Raw genomic sequence first — 19,297 nt, 5'->3', positions numbered from 1 at the left:
TAATTCGTCTTGAAAAGATCAACCCTAACGAACTGAAGGGGTATGGTCCCTAATCCTGCGCCGACTACACGAGTTAACCTCAGGTCATGCGCAAGACCATACCCAGAATAAATCAAATCAACACTTAGTTCTTTCTGCAAACGAATTGACGCAAGTTTAAGAAGAGCAGACGACACTTGCGCCAGCAAGGCAGTGTTGGACTATACAAACGGTACGATTGGCAGAGCAGTAGGCCAACGAGCACACGACAGACTGTACTCAGTAATGCCGCACGGTGAGTAATCGTGCAAGGGACATGAAGTACACAAGGACACGTACGTGCCACCAATCAGCGTGCGCCGACCACAACTACTCCATGATCTCCACTTAATTGCTGATGTCAGACTAGACAACAAGGACAATCGTCAGGCCACGTGGATCCATTCAACGTGTGCCAACTATACCCTCGTAAATACTAACGATCGTGACATGGGAGACCAAATGGATATTTCTTGTTGTCGGCCTCAGGCCCAAGGACCATCAGCTCATCTCCTTCACAACTCACTTCGGCTATAAATAGAGAACTTCATCTACAGGTTTAAGGATCACTCTCTTGCTCTGTCACTTAATACACACTTTTATCCTCAAAATAAGTTCTTATTATCACGCCCTTGGGTGGTTACCAGGAGAACCCCCTATTCTCCTCCTTGTAACGAGCTTCACGGTGTGTTGATTGCTTTGCAGGATCATCGAAGCTATTTGTCGAGAAAGAAAGAAGATTAACCTTATTTGTACGAGACGCAGGATTAACTTGGTGGTTCTTCACGAACACAAACTTAAAGTCATATAATTTGATCACTGATCTTTATTGCACTAATTTACCCCGATTTTATACACATTCAAGAGATTGGATACTTATTGGTTTTAATTGTGAATTCTAGGTTTGGTATTGATTTATGAGAATTTTGGATGATCCATGGTGAAAACCAAGCAAGTTTATGGATGCCAAGATGCAAGCACAAACACAACCATGATCATTCTCAAGCACAACCATGTTCTGTTTTCCTCTAGATCTGCTTTTTCCAAGCACGATCATTACTAAGTTTATCGAGGCTATTTGATTGTTTAAACCCTAAATCTTGAAAATTCCCTAACATGTTGCATACATTCTACCACTTTGTCTCTCTTAACCTTTATAAAAGCCAACTAAAGAATTCACATCTAAATCTTGACATTGGATCCTACTTACGAGTCGCAAATCAAAAATAGCCATGTAACATTGAAGCAAAGGACAAGTGTTGTTAGGAAATGCAATGAAGATTTGAGAGAAAATGAGAACTGGTCTTAAGAGTGGGAAGTCTTATCTTGTGCTTCAAGTAGTCAGCAGAAACCTAAAAAATGAATATCTCAAGGGGACCAACAGGTAGGTTATTACAATCACACTTGTGTTCCCGTGCACAAACTTCTAGTTCTAGCAACTATCAAAATTACCAAAAGAATTGTTAGAACTTTTAACCACTACATCATCAAAAGAAAACAAATTGCAGCAGTCATTACTGTATAAATGTCCTTCAAGTAACCAATTATAAGATCCAAATGAAACATAACTATTATTCTAACAAACAATGGTATTTTCTATATTATATACAAAATCTTGTAGCCCAGATTGGTAGTAGACCTTACATATAATTATGCCAGCAACACCAGATTAACATGGTGAGCATATCATTCCGGTATTTTCTTTCCTGGAATGGCAAAACAGGTTTCATATTACTAGGGAATATCTTTAGGAAAGTACACGAAATTATATAAATAAATAAGTACCCGTTCTCAACTCTTTAGCTCTGCAACTTTTGCACCTGCTGCTTCTTGCCAAGTGGTACATACAAGAATGCTTGATCATATGGTGGCATATATTATATACAAAAAGGTCATCCTGATTGAACTCTATTAAGTGTAATAAAACATGAAGTACACAAAAAGGAATTGCGACAAGCACACATATCCAAAACCTGTTATTTTCATTCCTCATGCTGCTCCAAGGTACAGGAATTGCAGCGATCTCATTGTTTCCTGAGAACGAAAGAATATGTCAATTATTTTTCTCATCTTTTTCTTGAAAATTGAGTATGACCCTTCACCCAGTGGATGATCTATCTACTAACAAAGTATATTAACAAGCACATCAATACCAACAAGTGTTCACAAAAAGTGTTAGCAGGTCAACGCAACTTGGGTCGACCCTTTACTAGAAAAAGTCCCGTTTGAACTTTGAACTCAAACCTATGTTAACCTGTCATCTAACCCATCCATCTTTCCACTTGCATCGTATACCTAAACTAGATTATAATACTAGCAACATGAATCTGACCGTGTGCTTTATCTAACCAAGAATAAGAAATTACAACCCTCAGTTTAACAGCCACCGCTCTAAGTTAACAACTGCCTTGTTTTAAAAAGCATTAAAACAACATTACAAATTATGTAAATTGACACTGGTCCAGTATGCAAAACGATTGTTTAAACAAAAAAAAAAAAGAGAATTTGCAGATTAGAAGAAATTACCCGCCCCTGGATCTGCAATACCCATCACTGAGACCGGAACCCAACAACCGACGCCGGCGACTGCAGCTGGGGTGGATGGGGGAGGCCGGCGGCTGCAGCTGGGGTGGAGAAGGAGGTGGTTGTTGTGTGGGAGTGACGGAGGAAGTGGAAGTGACGGAGATGTGGTGGTGGTGGCGGAGGAGGTGGAGGTGTCGGCTGGGCGACGAGGGAGCAGGTGGTTGTCGGAGGAGGTGGAGGTGGTGGCGGAGGAGGTGCAGGTGACGGCTGGGAGTAGGAGAGGGGTGGAGGAGAGGTGCTAGGGTTTTGATAAGAGATGTCGTGTTTTGAGATTAGGAAAGAAGAAGAGGTTAGAAGGGTTGGAAAAGGTGGGAAGACATTGGACCATGTCTGCGTGGGGAAGAGGACGCGCAGAGGTTTGAAGACATTTTTTAATGAAATGTCTTCTAAAAAACAAACGGTCTGCAGAGCTAAACGTCTGCGCGTGGTCTGCGCGGCGCAGACAAAGAGGCCAGAAGAGGTTTTTCTGAAAAAACAAACACCACCTAACTTTATATATGTAAATTATAATAAACTGGGACTCTGTGAGCTATGCAATGAGATGTAAGTTGTAACCTAATAAAAGAAAAATTTATATTGAATGATAGGAATGTAAATCACTGGATTAATTATTCACAATGATAAGTTACAAATAAATACAAGAGGATCTTCTGTAATCAAGGAGCTCATCTAGCCATTCCTATAATACAATATTGACTATTGACTAATTAGAATTTTGAATACAATAATACAATATCATTATCGATTATGGAATATAACTATAGAAGTAATGATCAATATATAGAGAAGTCAGAAGAGATACGTACTAGGTCAAAGAATATCGTTTTCGTAAGAAAAAAAATGAGAGAACAATCTTAACCAGGCAAGTTCCATCAGAAAACGTCATCAAAGGCCCCCTCTCTGTCACTTTCCCAGTTTCCAGATCCTGCACAAAGCAACCATGAAGATAGAAAAAAAAACGAAACATATAATGAAGTTTCTTTCGAGTTTTCTTGATCAAATAAAAAAATAGACAAGAGTCAAATGATAAAAAATAATAATAATAATAATAATAAAGTTTTGGGGGAAAAATAAAACGGTGTAGATGCTAGACTGACCTGATTGTTTTTCAGGCACAGAATGAGCATGAACTGTCGTTTGAGGAGAAACTGTATCTGGAGCAGTGGAATTTGGAGGTGGGAAAGTGAAATCAGAATCATTTGACGTAATATCAGAAGAGGTAGATGTAGCATCTCCAAAACCGTCTCTCATAACGAATCCTGAAGCTACACTCGAACTGGATGACGCACATAACATACTTTTTAACTCTGAAAACTGGTCTGACATGCTGTATATCATTCTGAGGCACACTAGAAACATGTGGCATTAGTTAAATTACACCTCAGACTTTTCAATCAAAGAGGCTATAGTTAAATTACATTTAATGCTACACATACTCGTATAAAAAATAAAATTTTACGATTGATGTTGCAGTAATATTACCTGTTCAGCGCATCCTGAAGTTGAAGTACTCTTCTTTCGGTTTCTTCAAACTTTTGACGCTTAATTACATTTGACTCCAGGGCTTCAGTGTACTTTTTCTCACATTCATCAGCTCTTTGTCTCTCTGATTCTACTAAAGCCTGCATGCAAATAACTCAATAAGTACATACGGTGGATAATTTAGAAACTGAAGAATGTTAGAGATAGGGTTAAAGTTTATAAACGTGCTCCCAGACTGGTTATGCTTTGATTCTAAATTGACATCGATTACATTTTATCTTTAATAGGTCAACGGGTATATCAAATAATTTTACTAGAAAAGTCACCCAAAGTGTATTTTTAATGTATAAACCCTCCTAAATTATTTTATACAAAGTGGATTTCTAGCTGATGAAAAAAATTATAATTTTGTAATCATATTTGGCGCAATAATTATTTATGAACAAACTTGAAGTTAAAACAAAACATGTTCCCAACCTAGCCAGTTATAATATGGCCACATCAGCACTCATTTCTACCCGAAACACTTTTGACTCGTACCACTTACCCACCCCACCCGCTTTTATATAAGAGTAACATTACCGTCAATTTTTCCACTTGTGCATTTAATTTTTGGATATTTTCACTATCATCCACAGAAACTGTAGTTTTTTTCCCAATAGACAGTGCTTCATAAGATGCTTCCATTGGATGACCGTTTTCCTTGCCAAGAACTTGGTCTTCCAGATCAGCCTACAAGATAAAGTAGTTAAATGTTTGAATGATTCATCATTTCATCGCATCTTTTTATTTAAAAAATATCGAAATTAAAATCCACGCAACTTGTGTTGTAATAAAGACTACAGAGCATGTGTTACCTTGCAATAATTTTACTCTAGATGTGTACATATTTGCTAATATGTCATAGTCCTGAAATTATATGAAGTACCTTTCTTTCAGTTTCTTCCAACTTTAGACGCATAATATTAATTGATTCCAAAGCTTTAGCATACTTTATTTCAGATTCATCTGCTCTTTGTCTTTCTGATTCTAATAACACCTGAAATCAATATGTATAAAACATGGATGATTCACCAAACTTATATTTCCTGTCCTGATTTTGGTTTATAGTTTAGTAATTCACAGTTACGCGTAGTGAAGATAATGCATATATATTAAGCAAACATTGTAAAAGACTATTAAACTACATTACCTTAATCTTTTCCACCTCTGCTGTTAAATTTTCAATCCTTACAGGGTCATCTGAATCTTTCACAACAGATAGACCTCTATCAGATGCTTCCTTTGCAGACTCGGTTTCCTTGGCAAGCATTGCTTCATTCAATTCAGTCTACACAATAAGGAAACTTTATATTGTGACAATACAAAAACAATATTTTTTCATGTTGTGTTAAAACAATCACAATTACAATCCACATTAGTAGCAATTACCTCAGAGCTAGTATGCATTTAGGTTAGGTATTTGAGATTATTTAATGTGTTTTTATAAGACACGGTGCCCAAAGTTCATTTCCCTACTAACTTGCCACTATTTTATGGTGAGATAGACAAAAGGAAACATAGCCTTGAAATTGAAGTACCCTTCTGTCTGTTCGTTGAAGATGAAGTACCCTTCTTTCTGTTTCTTCCAACTTTGCATGCATAATTTCAATTGTTTCTAATGCTTCAGAGAATTTCTTTTGAAATCCTTTAGCCCGTTGCCTCTCTGATTCTAATAAGGCCTGTATGCCATTAAATATATGTGATGAGTAATTTCAGATCAAGAGAAGAAGATAGTTTATGTAATAAAATTTAATACACTAATTATTTATGAAATAAAAAAAGTAACAGAATCTATGAATTTGAACAACCACATTGTAGTGAATATGCAGAATCTTTATTTCACATATACTAAGGGATGAGAGAGACGAGACAATTCGAATCAAACCAACATTACCTTGAGCTTTTCCAGTTCTGAAGCCAGCTTGTCGATCTTTTCAGTTTCTGAAAAAGACAGTGCTTCATCAGATACTTCTGAAGCAGACTTGTTTTCCTTAGTAAGCAATCCATCTTCCAATTCGATCTGCATGATAACGTAACATTATCTCTCTTATAATATGAACACATTGTCTTTGCATGTTTCTCAAATCAATCACAATGACAATCCACGCTGGTTGGTATGCATTCAGGAATTTGAGGTTTAATTCAGACCTAATTACTTTAGGCTCAAAGTTCTTCTGATGATTGCCGGATGACAGTAAAATTGACCAAAAAGGATTTCCTAATGGCACTTTAATTAAATTTCCCCACGTATTTGTTTTTTATATTATATTGAAATGAAATCTTTGAAGTTTAATACCTTTCTTTCAGTTACTTCCAACTTCATCATTTCTATTGTTTCCAGGGCTTCAACATACTTTTTCTCAAATTTGTCAGCTCTTTGTCTCTCTGATTCTAATAGAGCCTGCATCCAGCAAGTATATTTGATGGGCCATTTACAAATCAAGAGAATAATGTACATCTGATATATAATTAAGAGAAAATAAATATCTTGCTTCAATACTAATACCAACATCTAGTTCACCAAATATGTATATTCGCTTGTTAAAGTATTACTAAGAAATCAATTCAATCTCTCTTATATCCCTTGTCTTATATTCAGTTGATTTGGTAAAATCGTGACCTTATTTTATAGAAATTTTCAAATTAAATGAGCAGATTTGATGAAGTATAGTCCAAAATCAAGTGCTAGTTTCATAGTATTGGATGATAATGAACTAATTTATAGGGTGCCATTGTCGTTTTGGTTTCACCATATTGCACATATCGTAACTATTTGCAATATATATCTACAGTGTATCTGTGGTGGAATAAACAACAACAATCATAGTCATGAACTTGAAGTACCTGTCTTTCAGTTTCTTCTGACCTGATAATTGCAATTGTTTTCTGGGCTTCTGCGTACTTCTCCTCATATTCTTCAACTCGTTGTCTCTCTGATTCTAATAAAGCCTGCATGGCAACAATTATATAAAACTGTTAAACAGGTAATTTACAGATATGGAGAAGAGAAAAAACAGATGGAATAATACAGAGAAATCTAAGATCAGATGCTCGTGTTCAAGGTGTAAATAACTTATAAAATTTAACCACTTTTCTTTATAAAGAATACCATCATGGTGTAAACCAAGCCAGTAATATAGCCACGTTACCACCCTTTTAGATTTTTGCATATATTACATACTTTTGATTCAATCATCATAAAAGCATGTTTGCTATGGTAAAAAGCAGTATCTAATAGTATATTGTAATATACATCCATATATTATAATATATACGTTTAATAATGTCTATTGATGATATTGCGTATTTACTTAGTCATAGTAGAACCAGAGCCCAAAGCTCAAATAAGTACTTAACGTCCCTACACCTCGACACCAGAAAATGTCACGGATGAATAAGAACCAAGAGCTAACAGGAAAGATGGCAATGTTGACCCATTTATGGGTCAATTTGGGCAACGTTTCATATCTAATGAACCAAACAGGTGATATTAAAAAAGAAATGGGACAAAAGTCATTAAAAGTTTATTTCCAATGCATACAACCTCTTAAATGGCTTTACACGAAAATTAGACTATTATTTCAATAATATAGTTTTTGTGATGATACTTAACAGAAAAATTATTTAATAAGTTGCTTGGACAATTAACAGACAAATTATGTAATAAGTTGCTTGGATAAAAAGTGTATAGGTCAATTCCACCTAAAGAGTTGTCGTTTTGACCCATTAGTTGACCCTCCCATTTTACCGCCTCTAGTTCTCCCACTAAAATACTTTTGAAGGAAACTGGATTCAAACATCTCATATCATTGGTAACATATAAAATTTATAGGGTGGGGAGAGGAAAACAACTATGGTAAATCAAAATTACCAACAAGCTTTCCACTTTTGCAGTTAAACTGTCAATCTTTTCTATATCAGATCCTTTTGTTACAACCTCATGTTCCTTGGCATGCAATGCTTCTTCCAATTCAGTCTGCAAGATAAGACGTGTTTCAAGAATCGAAGGTTAAAATCAGTCCCCAATTAATTGATGCGTCTACTTGTCCTTTTGATGATTAGATAACCATGTGATAAAAGAGTCGGACAAACATATTTTCAGGGCCGGCCCTTAGAATTCGTGTACCCTGTTTGAGCTCGAAAAAACGTGCCCTTACGCCTTAACGAAATTGGGTATTGGGCTCACTAAAGGTGTAAACCTAATGCCAAAGGGCTAATAACTAATCTAAACCATAAGAATAGATTTGTAAGTGGGCCTATGTTGGTGTTTGTATGGGTATATCCTATTAAAAAATATATTTTACATATATATATATATCGGGTTTTTTCATAAAATAAAGTGCCCTTCGAAATATCGGGCCCTGGCCGGTGGTCCTCCCCGCCCACCCCCAGGGTCATCCATGCATATTTTGTTTGTTAGGTTGTTCAATAAGCATGTTGGTCCCATCACAATGAAATTGACTTTATATATATAGCAGGGAGTAGAAAACAATGCAAAGAAATGAAAGATTATCTTTAAAACAGAGTAATGTTACCTTCAAGCGTATTTGTATCTCTAAACGTTGTGTCAGCTCTTTCACTTGCATTTCAAGCTTCGCGTTCGCTTGTTTGAGTGCACCAGTATCCCTTGCAGCCTATATATGTTGAGTGAATATCAATGTTTTCAGAACAGGACCGGACATCGAACCGGCAGCCTTACAGGTTCACTAGTCGAACCAGTTCGACCGGTCGGACCGGATTTAAAAACCGGGCGACGTCGTAATTTTTACTATTAAATTCAAGTTGTACATACACATCGAATTTAAAACAAAATATGAAAATTTTATATTTTAACGTCAATTTACATTTTAAACAAGATATACCGATTAATTTTTGTTTATTTATTTTCAGCTTAGAATATCAAACTGAACTAACAACAGGTGCTAGAGAGCATGATTGAAGTTATTAATCACTAAAGACAAAGGTTAATAGATCAAGAGCTGAAATTTTAAAGGACCATTTATGAAACATTTAAAACCCTACTATATAATAAACATTTTAACAAAAGTTCCAGCCATCATCTTTTTGAAACCCCCCAGCTTTCTCTCTTGCATATATCTCTTCTATTTCTTTTAAATTCAAAGCTCCGACAGACAACCAATACCGCAACTGATCCACATGTTTTTTTTACCTCCACCAGCCTGAACTCTTTTGCAGCGATTTTCCGGTCGGACCCTGCCTTTCTCACCGGTTTCCCGGTTCGACCCCCGCCCCACGGCTCAACCGGCCGGCCCCGGTCTTTTACTACCAACCGGACCGTTTGATGTTGCGGTTTCCGGTCAGACCAGTCCAACTGGCTAGTCCGGTCCGGCCTTCGAAACATTGGTGAATATATACAACTAATGGTTAATGCAACGTACTTTTGGGATTGAAGAAAAACAGTAATGGAAAGTAGAGTTTCTAAAGCATTGCAAACTAAACAGCTTCAACATCTTATGTATGAATTGACCAGATCGCTAAATCAATAAAAAGTCTCACTATATTTACTTTTAAAGGCATATAGCAACATTAGACCATTAAAGCTCCGTGAATAGAGAACAACAATATGCTACAACAATCAAATAAAACAACTAAATAAATGTATATAACAAAACATACCATCTTTAATCTCTGAAGTTCTCTCCTTGCAACTTTACCCCTCCAACCGCATTGTGTGACAATAGTTGCCTTTTTGAGTTTCTTATAGCTTGTATAATCTCTATGACCACGCCATATGGCCTACAAGAGCTGACTCGTCTTAGAAAAAAACGCTATAAACATTTAGGTTTATAAGTATGTGAATAAAAGGTACTGACTTGTAATGTAGTAGCTGCCTTGTGTCGCCTTCTGTATCTGAGTTCATAACGAGCAGCCATTGCTCTCAGGCCTGCCTGAATGAGTACAACTGCATGCCCTAGTCTGATGTAGGATGACCTCAACGTGTATCGCCGAAAATTACTTTGGATTTTAGTTGAGACAATTCTCTTTCTCGCATCTTCATATACCTTAGCAGCAAGCGTTCCTAGTAGAAATAATCCAAGAAAGAGTGTGTGAGGGTGACATTACAATATTACATTCAGTTAATAGAATGAAATTAGACATACCATGTGTACGAGAAAGAAAGAATGGTGTATATATTTAGCAATAAAGGTGGCAAAATAGGCAGGGTCGAAAGGGTTCGGGTTAGAACATGTACTTAATAAGGTTGATTTGACCACAAACATCTTTGTGTCCATCTTTTTAAAATTTTTATAAATAATTATATATATATATATAGAGAGAGAGAGAGAGAGGAAGGTTAACGTACATTACGGCTTAACGTACATCACGTACTACAGGTAATTACGCACGTTCATTTTAAAATCACGCACGTTATAACTCAAAAATCCAAAATCACGCATGTTGAAACACAATAATCACGCATATTGAAAACATTAATCACGCATGTTATAGAACAAATCACGCACGTTGTCGTACGTGAAGTACGTTAAGCCGTAATGTACGATATACTTTTTCTCTCTCTCTCTATATATATATATATATTATATTAAAAGGTGTGGATTGATGAATAGTATCCACACCTTTTAGTGATTTTTCACTTTCACCCCTGTAGTTTACTCAGTTTATTTTTTACACCCTAAACTTTAATAAAGTTATCAAACAATCCTAAACTTTAATAAACTTTTCTTTTGACTTTGTTTTTTTGAGTTTTAGCTTCTGTTGTTATACCGGGTCCTTTTTTATTATTTAGAGATTTTTCACTTTCCCCTCCTATAGTTTACTTGTAGTTTACTCAGTTTACTTCTTACACCCTAAACTTTAATAAAGTTATCAAACAACCCCTAAATGTCAATAAACTTTTCTTTTAACTTTATTTTTGTGTTTTTCTCTTTCGGCTGTTATATCGGGTACCGGTATCGTATCGATACCGTAATGAACCGAACCGATGTCGACCAAATTCCCGCCGGCAACGCGCGGGTAATTTTACTAGTTAATCCCTAAAGTTTATTTATCTTATAGAAAAAATCAACTATTTTATATATGTTTGAATAAGACAAAAAAAAATTAGAAAGTAACCGCTAGAAAGAAAAGTCGATGACCAAATGATGAAAGTCGGTGTGATCACACAAAGTAAATTATTAACGTATTCATCTGATATTTTTTAATAAGCAATTTATAGCGTTGTAAGCATTTAAACTTCAGTTGACTTTAAAGCTTAATTGAACCCACTAGAGGAAATAATATCCGGATCACCCATTTTTACGTAAACAGATCTATTTAGCATGATGTAAGAAGGTGCCAATAACCTCTAAAGTTAATTAGAAAGAAAAAATGTTTCATGCAAGTTTACTTGAAAGACAAACCTCTGCACAAAGTTTGCAAAGCAACAGCAAGATTCGCCATAGCAAGAAAACGCTTTCTAATGAGATAACTCCTTGTCATTCTCTGAATAACAATGACTGAAGCTGTAATCTTTTCCGCTCTCCGTGCATCTAATGCAGCCATGTGACCAGCTCTAAGAAAAACTTTTGTTTTTCCAATCTGACAACTCACGAAATGCACCTCTTTAAGTGTGAATTAATGCAAATGAGATGAAGTTAAATAACGGAATAACAAATACAAGTGTGCTTGCTTATAAAAAACAGTGACTTTATTACCTGATATCCCCGGATTCCTGCCGTGTCCAAAATCTTTCTACATATATACTTTTTGTCTTTACTGTTGATACGAGTGACGTGTAAGGAAATCCGTTTTCATTTAATTCTTAGTTAATTACTTGAATGAACTTCACTTACTTCAGACGCAAAACCTCTGGATCCAGAAGACCAAATCGATTAATAAAATCAGTGAAATTCTTGTTGGTAGGGTATCCTGCACAGCTGATACGAATTGCTTCTAGAACCCCCTAAATGAAGAGAAAAAAAACCACATCAAATATGAGATTTACAAGTTTAAAATGATAAAATCTAAGTTTAAAGTTTGTTAAATTTACCCACCCCATAACGTAATTGATGAATGACATTGACATTCTCAAAAACGGCAGGTTTAAGAAGATTATTTGGCTTCACACATCTTATATAGTGGGGTTGTGTAGAATTCAATGTCTCCATCAACTGTTGAAGTTGTACCTGGATTGATTAAGAAAGAAACGGATATAAATTCTCACATTAAGGATGTCAAACCTATGACCAAACACCAAGTCTTACAACTTGATGAACTGATTAAAGAATAGCAGTTCTCGAGATGTAAACTAAATGAAAAGTAAAAGAATTTGATAAGTAAATTGGAAAACAAGATGATTACTATTTGACGGTTATCTCAGGTACAACTATCACTAATTATCCTCATATGTTCCTATACACAAATTCTATTCACTTCATTTAACTAACTGATTACTCAACAACCATCAAAACTGCTTAACCAACTCACCCTTTCATAAAAAAATACCGATGTGATGTAGATCAGAGTACGTAACGATTAGAAACTCTTGAATTCAAATGAGACGGATAGGCTACGGGTCGATTGAGGATTGATACAGAAACACCACTCAAAACCGGCTCGTAGGGCAGCTTACGATTAATGCTAGATACAGATTAACCACTAGTATTAACAATAGGAGGATCCAAAGAGCAACATTCAAGTTGCCAAACTTGAACTAGCAATGGCAAATCAATTTTAACTCATATCAATGAGATGAAATTAACACGAAAGATAAATGAAAAACAAAAAAAAAAACTGACCACTGACTATGTCTTAGTTTAAGGGGAAATGGGAATTAAAGCATTAGTCATAATGCAAAGGGCACACTAACTAAAATATGAAAGAATTACTGCTTAGAATAAACATGGGAATGTGGGGAGCATATTATTGACTGAAGTGTTTTGCATGGAATCCTTTCAACCTCTCTTCCGTCCAACCCAACTGTAGAACCGATCCAGATTGCTTCCGACCCGTCTCCATTTCCAATGGCTAATGATACTACGGCTAATGATCTTTGTATTTTGCTTCACTTTTTCATCTTTTGGGCAAGCAAACGTTTATCTCATAGTTTATTACTATTTACTACGGTCTATTTGTTTAACATGAGTTTTAACAGAAAACCTACCTTGAAGCGAGAACCAATTGATGAGAACTTGGAATGCTTGGTTGCATCCTGGTGCAGTGGAGGAAAAAGCCCTGCAACAAAAGAGCACTTGGAAGCGCTCAACAAATCCTGATGTTCAGGAACAATATAATCTTTGTTTTTGTCTAGGAATTGATCAGACTGATAGTGAACCTGAATATTGATGCAAAACAGGTCAATGCGGTTATATATCTTGATAACAGGTCAAACACGAAAATATTAAAGTAGCTAAAATTGAAACGTATCAAATGGATTAAATGGGTTAAGAGGGTCAAAAATCTTTTAATGTGTATTCCATTGCCCCAATAGCCTAAATTGGTTTAAGATAAGGTATATGATATTCTAATATTATAATCATTACATTAACTATTTAAAAAACACAAAATGAACAAAAGTTTACATTACCTCTCCAGCATAATGAGCAATAATAAAATCCGAGCGTGCCAATTTTGGTTTAATAAATCGTCTGTGAGTTTGGAATGTCTGATAAAGCTTCTGTGAAAATGTATCAGGAGTTGACTTGGGAAACATACTGAAAAAAGAATAGCTGGTTCAGCATGACATACAGAGAGAAATTATCAACTTGTGTGCACGTCTAGAACACACCTAAAAGAAAATGCATATAAGTGTTAGGGTATCGGATAAGAGTAGGCTGGAGTGGAAGCGAAACAAACACACACAAACGAGAATTTACGTGGTTCGGTCAAGGTGACCTACGTCCACGGGTTGCAACTAGGATTTCATTTTTATTAGATGTCACAACAGTTCACAGAATGACACAGACTACAATTACATCATAAGTATTTATAGAACAAGATTAGGGTTTCCTACTTAGTCAACAAGTTAACTAAGTGAGCTTAACAACTAGGGCCGGCTGACCCTAGTTAGAGTTGGCTACCCTAAAGCCTACAAACCCAACACTCTCCCACTCGGAGGTTTTGCATAGTTCACAAAGTGCATCCAAGAAACCCATCACCAGTAACTTCAGTAATCTTTACGTTCAAGTCTTCCAAAACCTCCAGTTCCAAGAACAAGCTAAGACTTCAGTCGCATCCAAGCCACCTAGTTGCAACCACACCTCTCATCAAGTACCTAAGAAACTCCAACCCAGCCGTGACTGAAACCGTCATTGACCCATTCTTTGTCTCAACCGGCTTGCACGATCCACCGGTTCTAGAGATACATCAGGAATCAATGCCACTATCCATATTTTGCAAACTATTTCCAGGAGAGCAATTTTCTTCGGTTGGAATCTTCGTCTTCAAAACCAAACAACTCTTTGTGATTGTACCCAGAACACGACCCGTGCTCCCACTATCACTAAATCTGGTTGGCTTAAACTTAGAACCCCAACCACATTCAACTGACATCCCAAAAGCACCAGGATTCAAGTTTGCAAATTGAACCCTCTTCCGTTTACCAGATTCAATGAACCAGACTTTATGCTTAACAGGGACGGCTACTCCCTTAGCGGGTACCTCAACTAGATACAACGATCCCCGTCTCCTCCCACAGGCAACAAGATTTCCATCAATCACATTCCACCTCCCACACCAAACTTAACATCTAGTCCCTGTTTATCTGGTTGACTAACAGAAATAAGTTTCTTCGTCAAATCTGGAATTACCCTGACATTCTGCAAGTTCCATGTAGTGCCCTGTGGAGTGTTCAGATTGACATCTCTCATACCCGTAACATTAAGAACATGACCATTAGCTAAGCGTACCTTTCCAAAGTCTCTTTTTTCAGATTCACCATCGTCTTCCCGTTGTGCATGGGGTAAAACGAAGAACCAGAATCCATAGCCCAAGAGTCTGTAGACTCTTCACAACAAACCAGTACGTCACCGTCAGATTCATCTGACACAACACTGTTAACATGTTATTTACCATCATATTTCTTAAGAACAGGAAACTCGTTTTTAACATGCCCCTTTTCACCACAGTTCCAGCACCTCACATTCTTCCCAGCTTTAGACAAGCTTTTCCAACGACTCCCACTACTTCTATTATTACCTCTTTCCTTACTAACATTGAACATGCCAGAAGCAGATTCTCCACTAGAGTTCCTCTGGCGAATGTCTTCACCCAAAACACTATCCCAGATCTGATCAAACTTCAAATTTCCAGTTCGAGCAGTTTCAGTGATCGTTGTCACAAACCCTGACCAACTATCAAGTAGGGAGGATAACAAAATCATAGCCTGAGTTTCATCATCGAACTTCATGCCCACAATTGCTAACCTAGACAAAATCAAATTGACTTCGTTAATGTGATCAGCAACGAGATTGCCCTCGTTCATTCTCATATTAAACAGTTCCCTAATCAAGAATAGGTACAGGCCGTAAACACGTCAGTGGAGGCGGCGGCAACAACAGATCTAGATTTCTCGTCCAGCTCTCTCTCTCTCCTATGATAACCTGTGAACCGTGTGTTTAACTGAAACTCTGGCTCTGATACCACTTGTTAGGGTCAGATCAGAGTAGGCTCGAGCGGAAGCGAAATAAAAACACACTAGCAGAAAATAAAGAACACGAGAATTTACATGGTTCGGTCAAGGTGACGTACATCCACGGGTTGCAACTAGGGTTTCACTTTTATTAGATGCTCACAACTATTCACAGAATGACACAGAATACAATTATATCATACGTATTTATAGAACGAGATTAGGGCTTCCTACTTAGTCAACAAGTTAACTAAGTGGGCCTAACAACTAGGGCCGGCTAACCCTAATTAGGGCCGGCTACCCTAAAGCCTACAAACCCAACAATAAAAAGATGAATATAAACACAGACATAGATGTGTGCGCAAAAATGTCATCAAATATGCATAAAAACAAGAATATAAGCACATAATGTTGCTTACCATGCTTCATCAAGTAAAGCAATGATCCCACCAGGTTTCTGGAAAAAGAATTTGAACATTAGTTAAATGCATAATCTCTCTAAGGCTGTTTAGATATCTAGAAACTCACCTATTGATTATGAGTAAAAAAAATTATGAAGAAATCAGTTTTGTTGGATTGGTGTCTTGCTTCCAGTTAAAAAGAGTGACATGGAAAGCTTTATTTTAATGACCCATATGGTTTTATGAAAGTACTTGTATATTTACATATATGTTAATAAAACTAAACTACACAATACTCTTGAAAACACTAAATGCGCAGCCAAACTAGGACCTTTTACAAGTTTTTAAATAGATATTTTGTAGGCATCAAAAGAAAAGGTTCAAAATTTAATAAATAAAGTCTATATACAGAACCTTTTCAATGAGATCTAGGATGTCTTTGTTGTCTACAAACTCAATGTAGCTCCAGTCAATTTCCTCTTTGGTATATATCTCTTGCTGCATCCTCAAAACATGCTGTTTTAAGGGGACAAATAATAGTTGAAATCAATTACATGTTCATGACTAGAATATTAACAACTTTGTCAAAAAAAAAAAAAAAAAAAAAAAAAAAAAAAAACAGAATTAAGTCACACCTGGTTGAAGTGTTGTTGCAGCTTTTCATTAGTAAAATTAATGCAAAACTGTTCAAAACTGCACAAATTATAAATAGAACCCCGATTTAATCATCACACTCCAGCCGATGAGCGTCAATCATAGAAACAATTGTCCCAGCACATAAATTTCACCTATTGGTTTTGAAGCTTTCGAAGCCATATATGTCAAGCACGCCAATCAGAGAATTTGACTTTGAATCTTGCCCAATTGACACGTTAATCTTATCCACCAACCTGTAAATATGAACATCATGAACCTCTAGACGCTAAAGTAATCATGAAAGTCACTTGAATAAATACCCATTGAAAGTGCAAATTAGAGGTGGCAATCTGAACACGTTAACTTATGGATGGGTCAATTTGGGTTGTCTTTTATCTCAGATGGAAAAAGGGACAGTTCAAGTGGGTTGCACGGGTCAAACAAGGTTGAAAGCAACCCAAAGCTAGCGATCGTTTCTAAATTCAATCATAATTCAAATCATTGCAATTAACTCAACTTTAACCCATTCACACACTCTCCCATTATTGTTTTTCTACATCGCATAAGTGTATCAGTGTGGTGTAGATCGACTCTTTCCTGTGAGATTAAATATATAAAATGTAATATTTAATCTTGTAGCCTATATAATCATTTATATTATATTAGATCAAAATATATTTATTAACCTATTAATAATTAGTTGGTAATTGTTGATGGACCATATTACCCTTATTAACTAATTGGGTTTCCTCTTGGGTGTATAAATAAGGGGCTTATTAGAGAGTTAAAGGGTTACACAGTTACACACATTACACAATCACAACCCTCATTAACATCAAGAATTCGGCTCTCTCCCCTAACCGAAATTACCCTACTTCGGTTTCATCACCATCATAACTTACACCCTAAGGAGGAACCAGATCATCCTGACAATCATGTCAAACTCCATGGCTGCATCTCTGACTGGATTCTCTGCTGGCATGTCTGCTGTAACAGGTATTATTCATGTTTTCCATTATGTTTAAACAGAACTGATCCAACATTTCCTCGTATTCTCGTTCAAGCTTATGAATCAAACTTGGAGCTCAGAGTTTGTCCCTTGTGCGAGTTCCGATTCCGTAAAACAACTACACTATCGTTTTCATGTGCACTCGCGAACACCTGTGCACCACCACCGTCACTACCATGGTTTTAACCGAGACTAGCAACCGTTCCCGACAACATCACTCATCTCCATTTCCAGGCCTTTTTTTGCTTCAATCCGTGAGGTAAAGCTTCAACCCGTTATGCGTGTTATTTTTTTGGATTGAAATCGGGTTTGGCTTGTCATTGGTAGTCTACGGGTTGGGTAAAGAAAAGAGAGAAATATTTGATGTATGTGTGTGTTATCTGAATTTTTTTGCATAAATAGGGCTTTGAACAAGAAAGAGAGTTTTTAGGTGGGCTTGAAAAATGTTTCACATCTAGGTAGTTCCCTGTTTGAAACAGCAAACTTCTACCATCTTTCTGGAAAAGTTCTGACAAATTCTGGAAAAGTAATGTCATGTTTAAGTTCGCTGAATGAAAGTGAAATATTTGAAAAAGTTCGCTGTTTGATTAAGCAAACTTAAAGAAGTTTGATGTTTGATTTAGCAAAGTTATACAAGTTTGCAAATGTTGAACCACGAGCTTTACGGACCTACGCGCGTTACGGACCTACGCACGTTACGGACCTACGCGCGTTACGGACGACTTCGACTAATAATAAAAATATTATACATTTACGATGTGTTATGTTTCGACGCTCGTTACGGACCTACACGCGTTACGGACGACTTCGACTAAATAAAAAACTATTATATATTTACGACTTCTTACGTTTCGACGCTCGTTACGGACCTACGCGCGTTACGGACGGCTTCGACTAATAATAATAATATTATATATTTATGACGTGTTATGTTTCGACGCTCGTTGCGGACATACGCGCGTTACGAACCACTTCGACCAATAATAAAAATATTTTATATTTACGACGTGTTATGTTTCGACGCTCGTTACGGACGACTTCGACTAATAATAAAAATGTTATATATTTACGACGTCTTATATTTCGACGCTCGTTAAAAATTGTGTGGACAAAATATTTTAGCTTATTAAATTAAGAGAGATGATTAAAAAAGATGCATTTATAACTCTTTATTAAAAAAAATTTAGCTTATTAAATTAAAAGAGGTGATTAAAAAAGATGCATTTATAACCCTTTATTAAAGGGTGAGTGAGGTGATTAATAATTTTGAAAATGGGTAGCAGGTCGGATTCAAACCCAGCCCTCTACAAAAACCAAATCTTGTTCTTACCACCAGACTACACTTGTATTAATGTTAACAAATATCACCGTAAATATAATATTCTTTTTTTATAAATATAGATTTATTTATTTTTTATTTTGGAGGCCCTATTTTTTCGGAGGCCCTAAGCCGTCGCCTAGCCCAATTACACTAACGGGCCCCCATGTTACTGCATACAACTTCCTAAATCCTTTAATTCAAGGGTGTACATATTC

The 19,297-nt window shown here is 36.4% G+C and overlaps 1 protein-coding gene across 9 annotated transcripts in view; it reads right to left on the bottom strand.

Annotated features, from left to right (window-relative positions):
- Positions 1-1,567: 1,567 nt before the first annotated feature.
- The window catches only part of LOC110890257 (myosin-9), a 31,179-nt gene continuing 13,449 nt past the window's right edge, over positions 1,568-19,297 (bottom strand). For 3 of the 9 annotated variants that reach the window (XR_002564358.2, XR_002564360.2, XR_002564365.2), the window contains 27 exons: positions 16,905-17,006; positions 16,752-16,809; positions 16,531-16,632; positions 16,135-16,172; positions 13,673-13,799; positions 13,250-13,420; positions 12,141-12,272; positions 11,940-12,049; positions 11,802-11,862; positions 11,508-11,685; positions 9,960-10,165; positions 9,763-9,882; positions 8,661-8,759; positions 7,997-8,101; positions 6,970-7,074; positions 6,422-6,526; positions 6,020-6,145; positions 5,664-5,804; positions 5,276-5,413; positions 5,012-5,122; positions 4,666-4,815; positions 4,084-4,223; positions 3,699-3,940; positions 3,408-3,526; positions 2,545-3,067; positions 1,804-2,052; positions 1,568-1,724 (listed from right to left, as the gene is read on the bottom strand). Coding sequence is in view for 1 of the 9 variants with exons in the window: in XM_022137852.2 (XP_021993544.1) it covers positions 3,474-3,526; positions 3,699-3,940; positions 4,084-4,223; positions 4,666-4,815; positions 5,012-5,122; positions 5,276-5,413; positions 5,664-5,804; positions 6,020-6,145; positions 6,422-6,526; positions 6,970-7,074; positions 7,997-8,101; positions 8,661-8,759; positions 9,763-9,882; positions 9,960-10,165; positions 11,508-11,685; positions 11,802-11,862; positions 11,940-12,049; positions 12,141-12,272; positions 13,250-13,420; positions 13,673-13,799; positions 16,135-16,172; positions 16,531-16,632; positions 16,752-16,809; positions 16,905-17,006 (2,920 nt within the window). In the remaining 8 variants the exon portion in view is untranslated. Of the gene's footprint in view, positions 1,725-1,803; positions 2,053-2,544; positions 3,068-3,152; positions 3,281-3,406; positions 3,527-3,698; positions 3,951-4,083; positions 4,224-4,665; positions 4,816-5,011; positions 5,123-5,275; positions 5,414-5,663; positions 5,805-6,019; positions 6,146-6,421; positions 6,527-6,969; positions 7,075-7,996; positions 8,102-8,660; positions 8,760-9,762; positions 9,883-9,959; positions 10,166-11,507; positions 11,686-11,801; positions 11,863-11,939; positions 12,050-12,140; positions 12,273-13,249; positions 13,421-13,672; positions 13,800-16,134; positions 16,173-16,530; positions 16,633-16,751; positions 16,810-16,904; positions 17,007-19,297 lie in introns of those variants that run through there. The other 6 variants (XR_002564362.2, XR_002564363.2, XR_004873479.1 and 3 more) reach the window with 6 other exon arrangements.

This window comes from Helianthus annuus, chromosome 11 (genome assembly GCF_002127325.2).
Source record: "Helianthus annuus cultivar XRQ/B chromosome 11, HanXRQr2.0-SUNRISE, whole genome shotgun sequence".
Lineage (NCBI taxonomy): Eukaryota > Viridiplantae > Streptophyta > Magnoliopsida > Asterales > Asteraceae > Helianthus > Helianthus annuus.
This window is presented reverse-complemented; position numbering and strand designations above follow the sequence as displayed.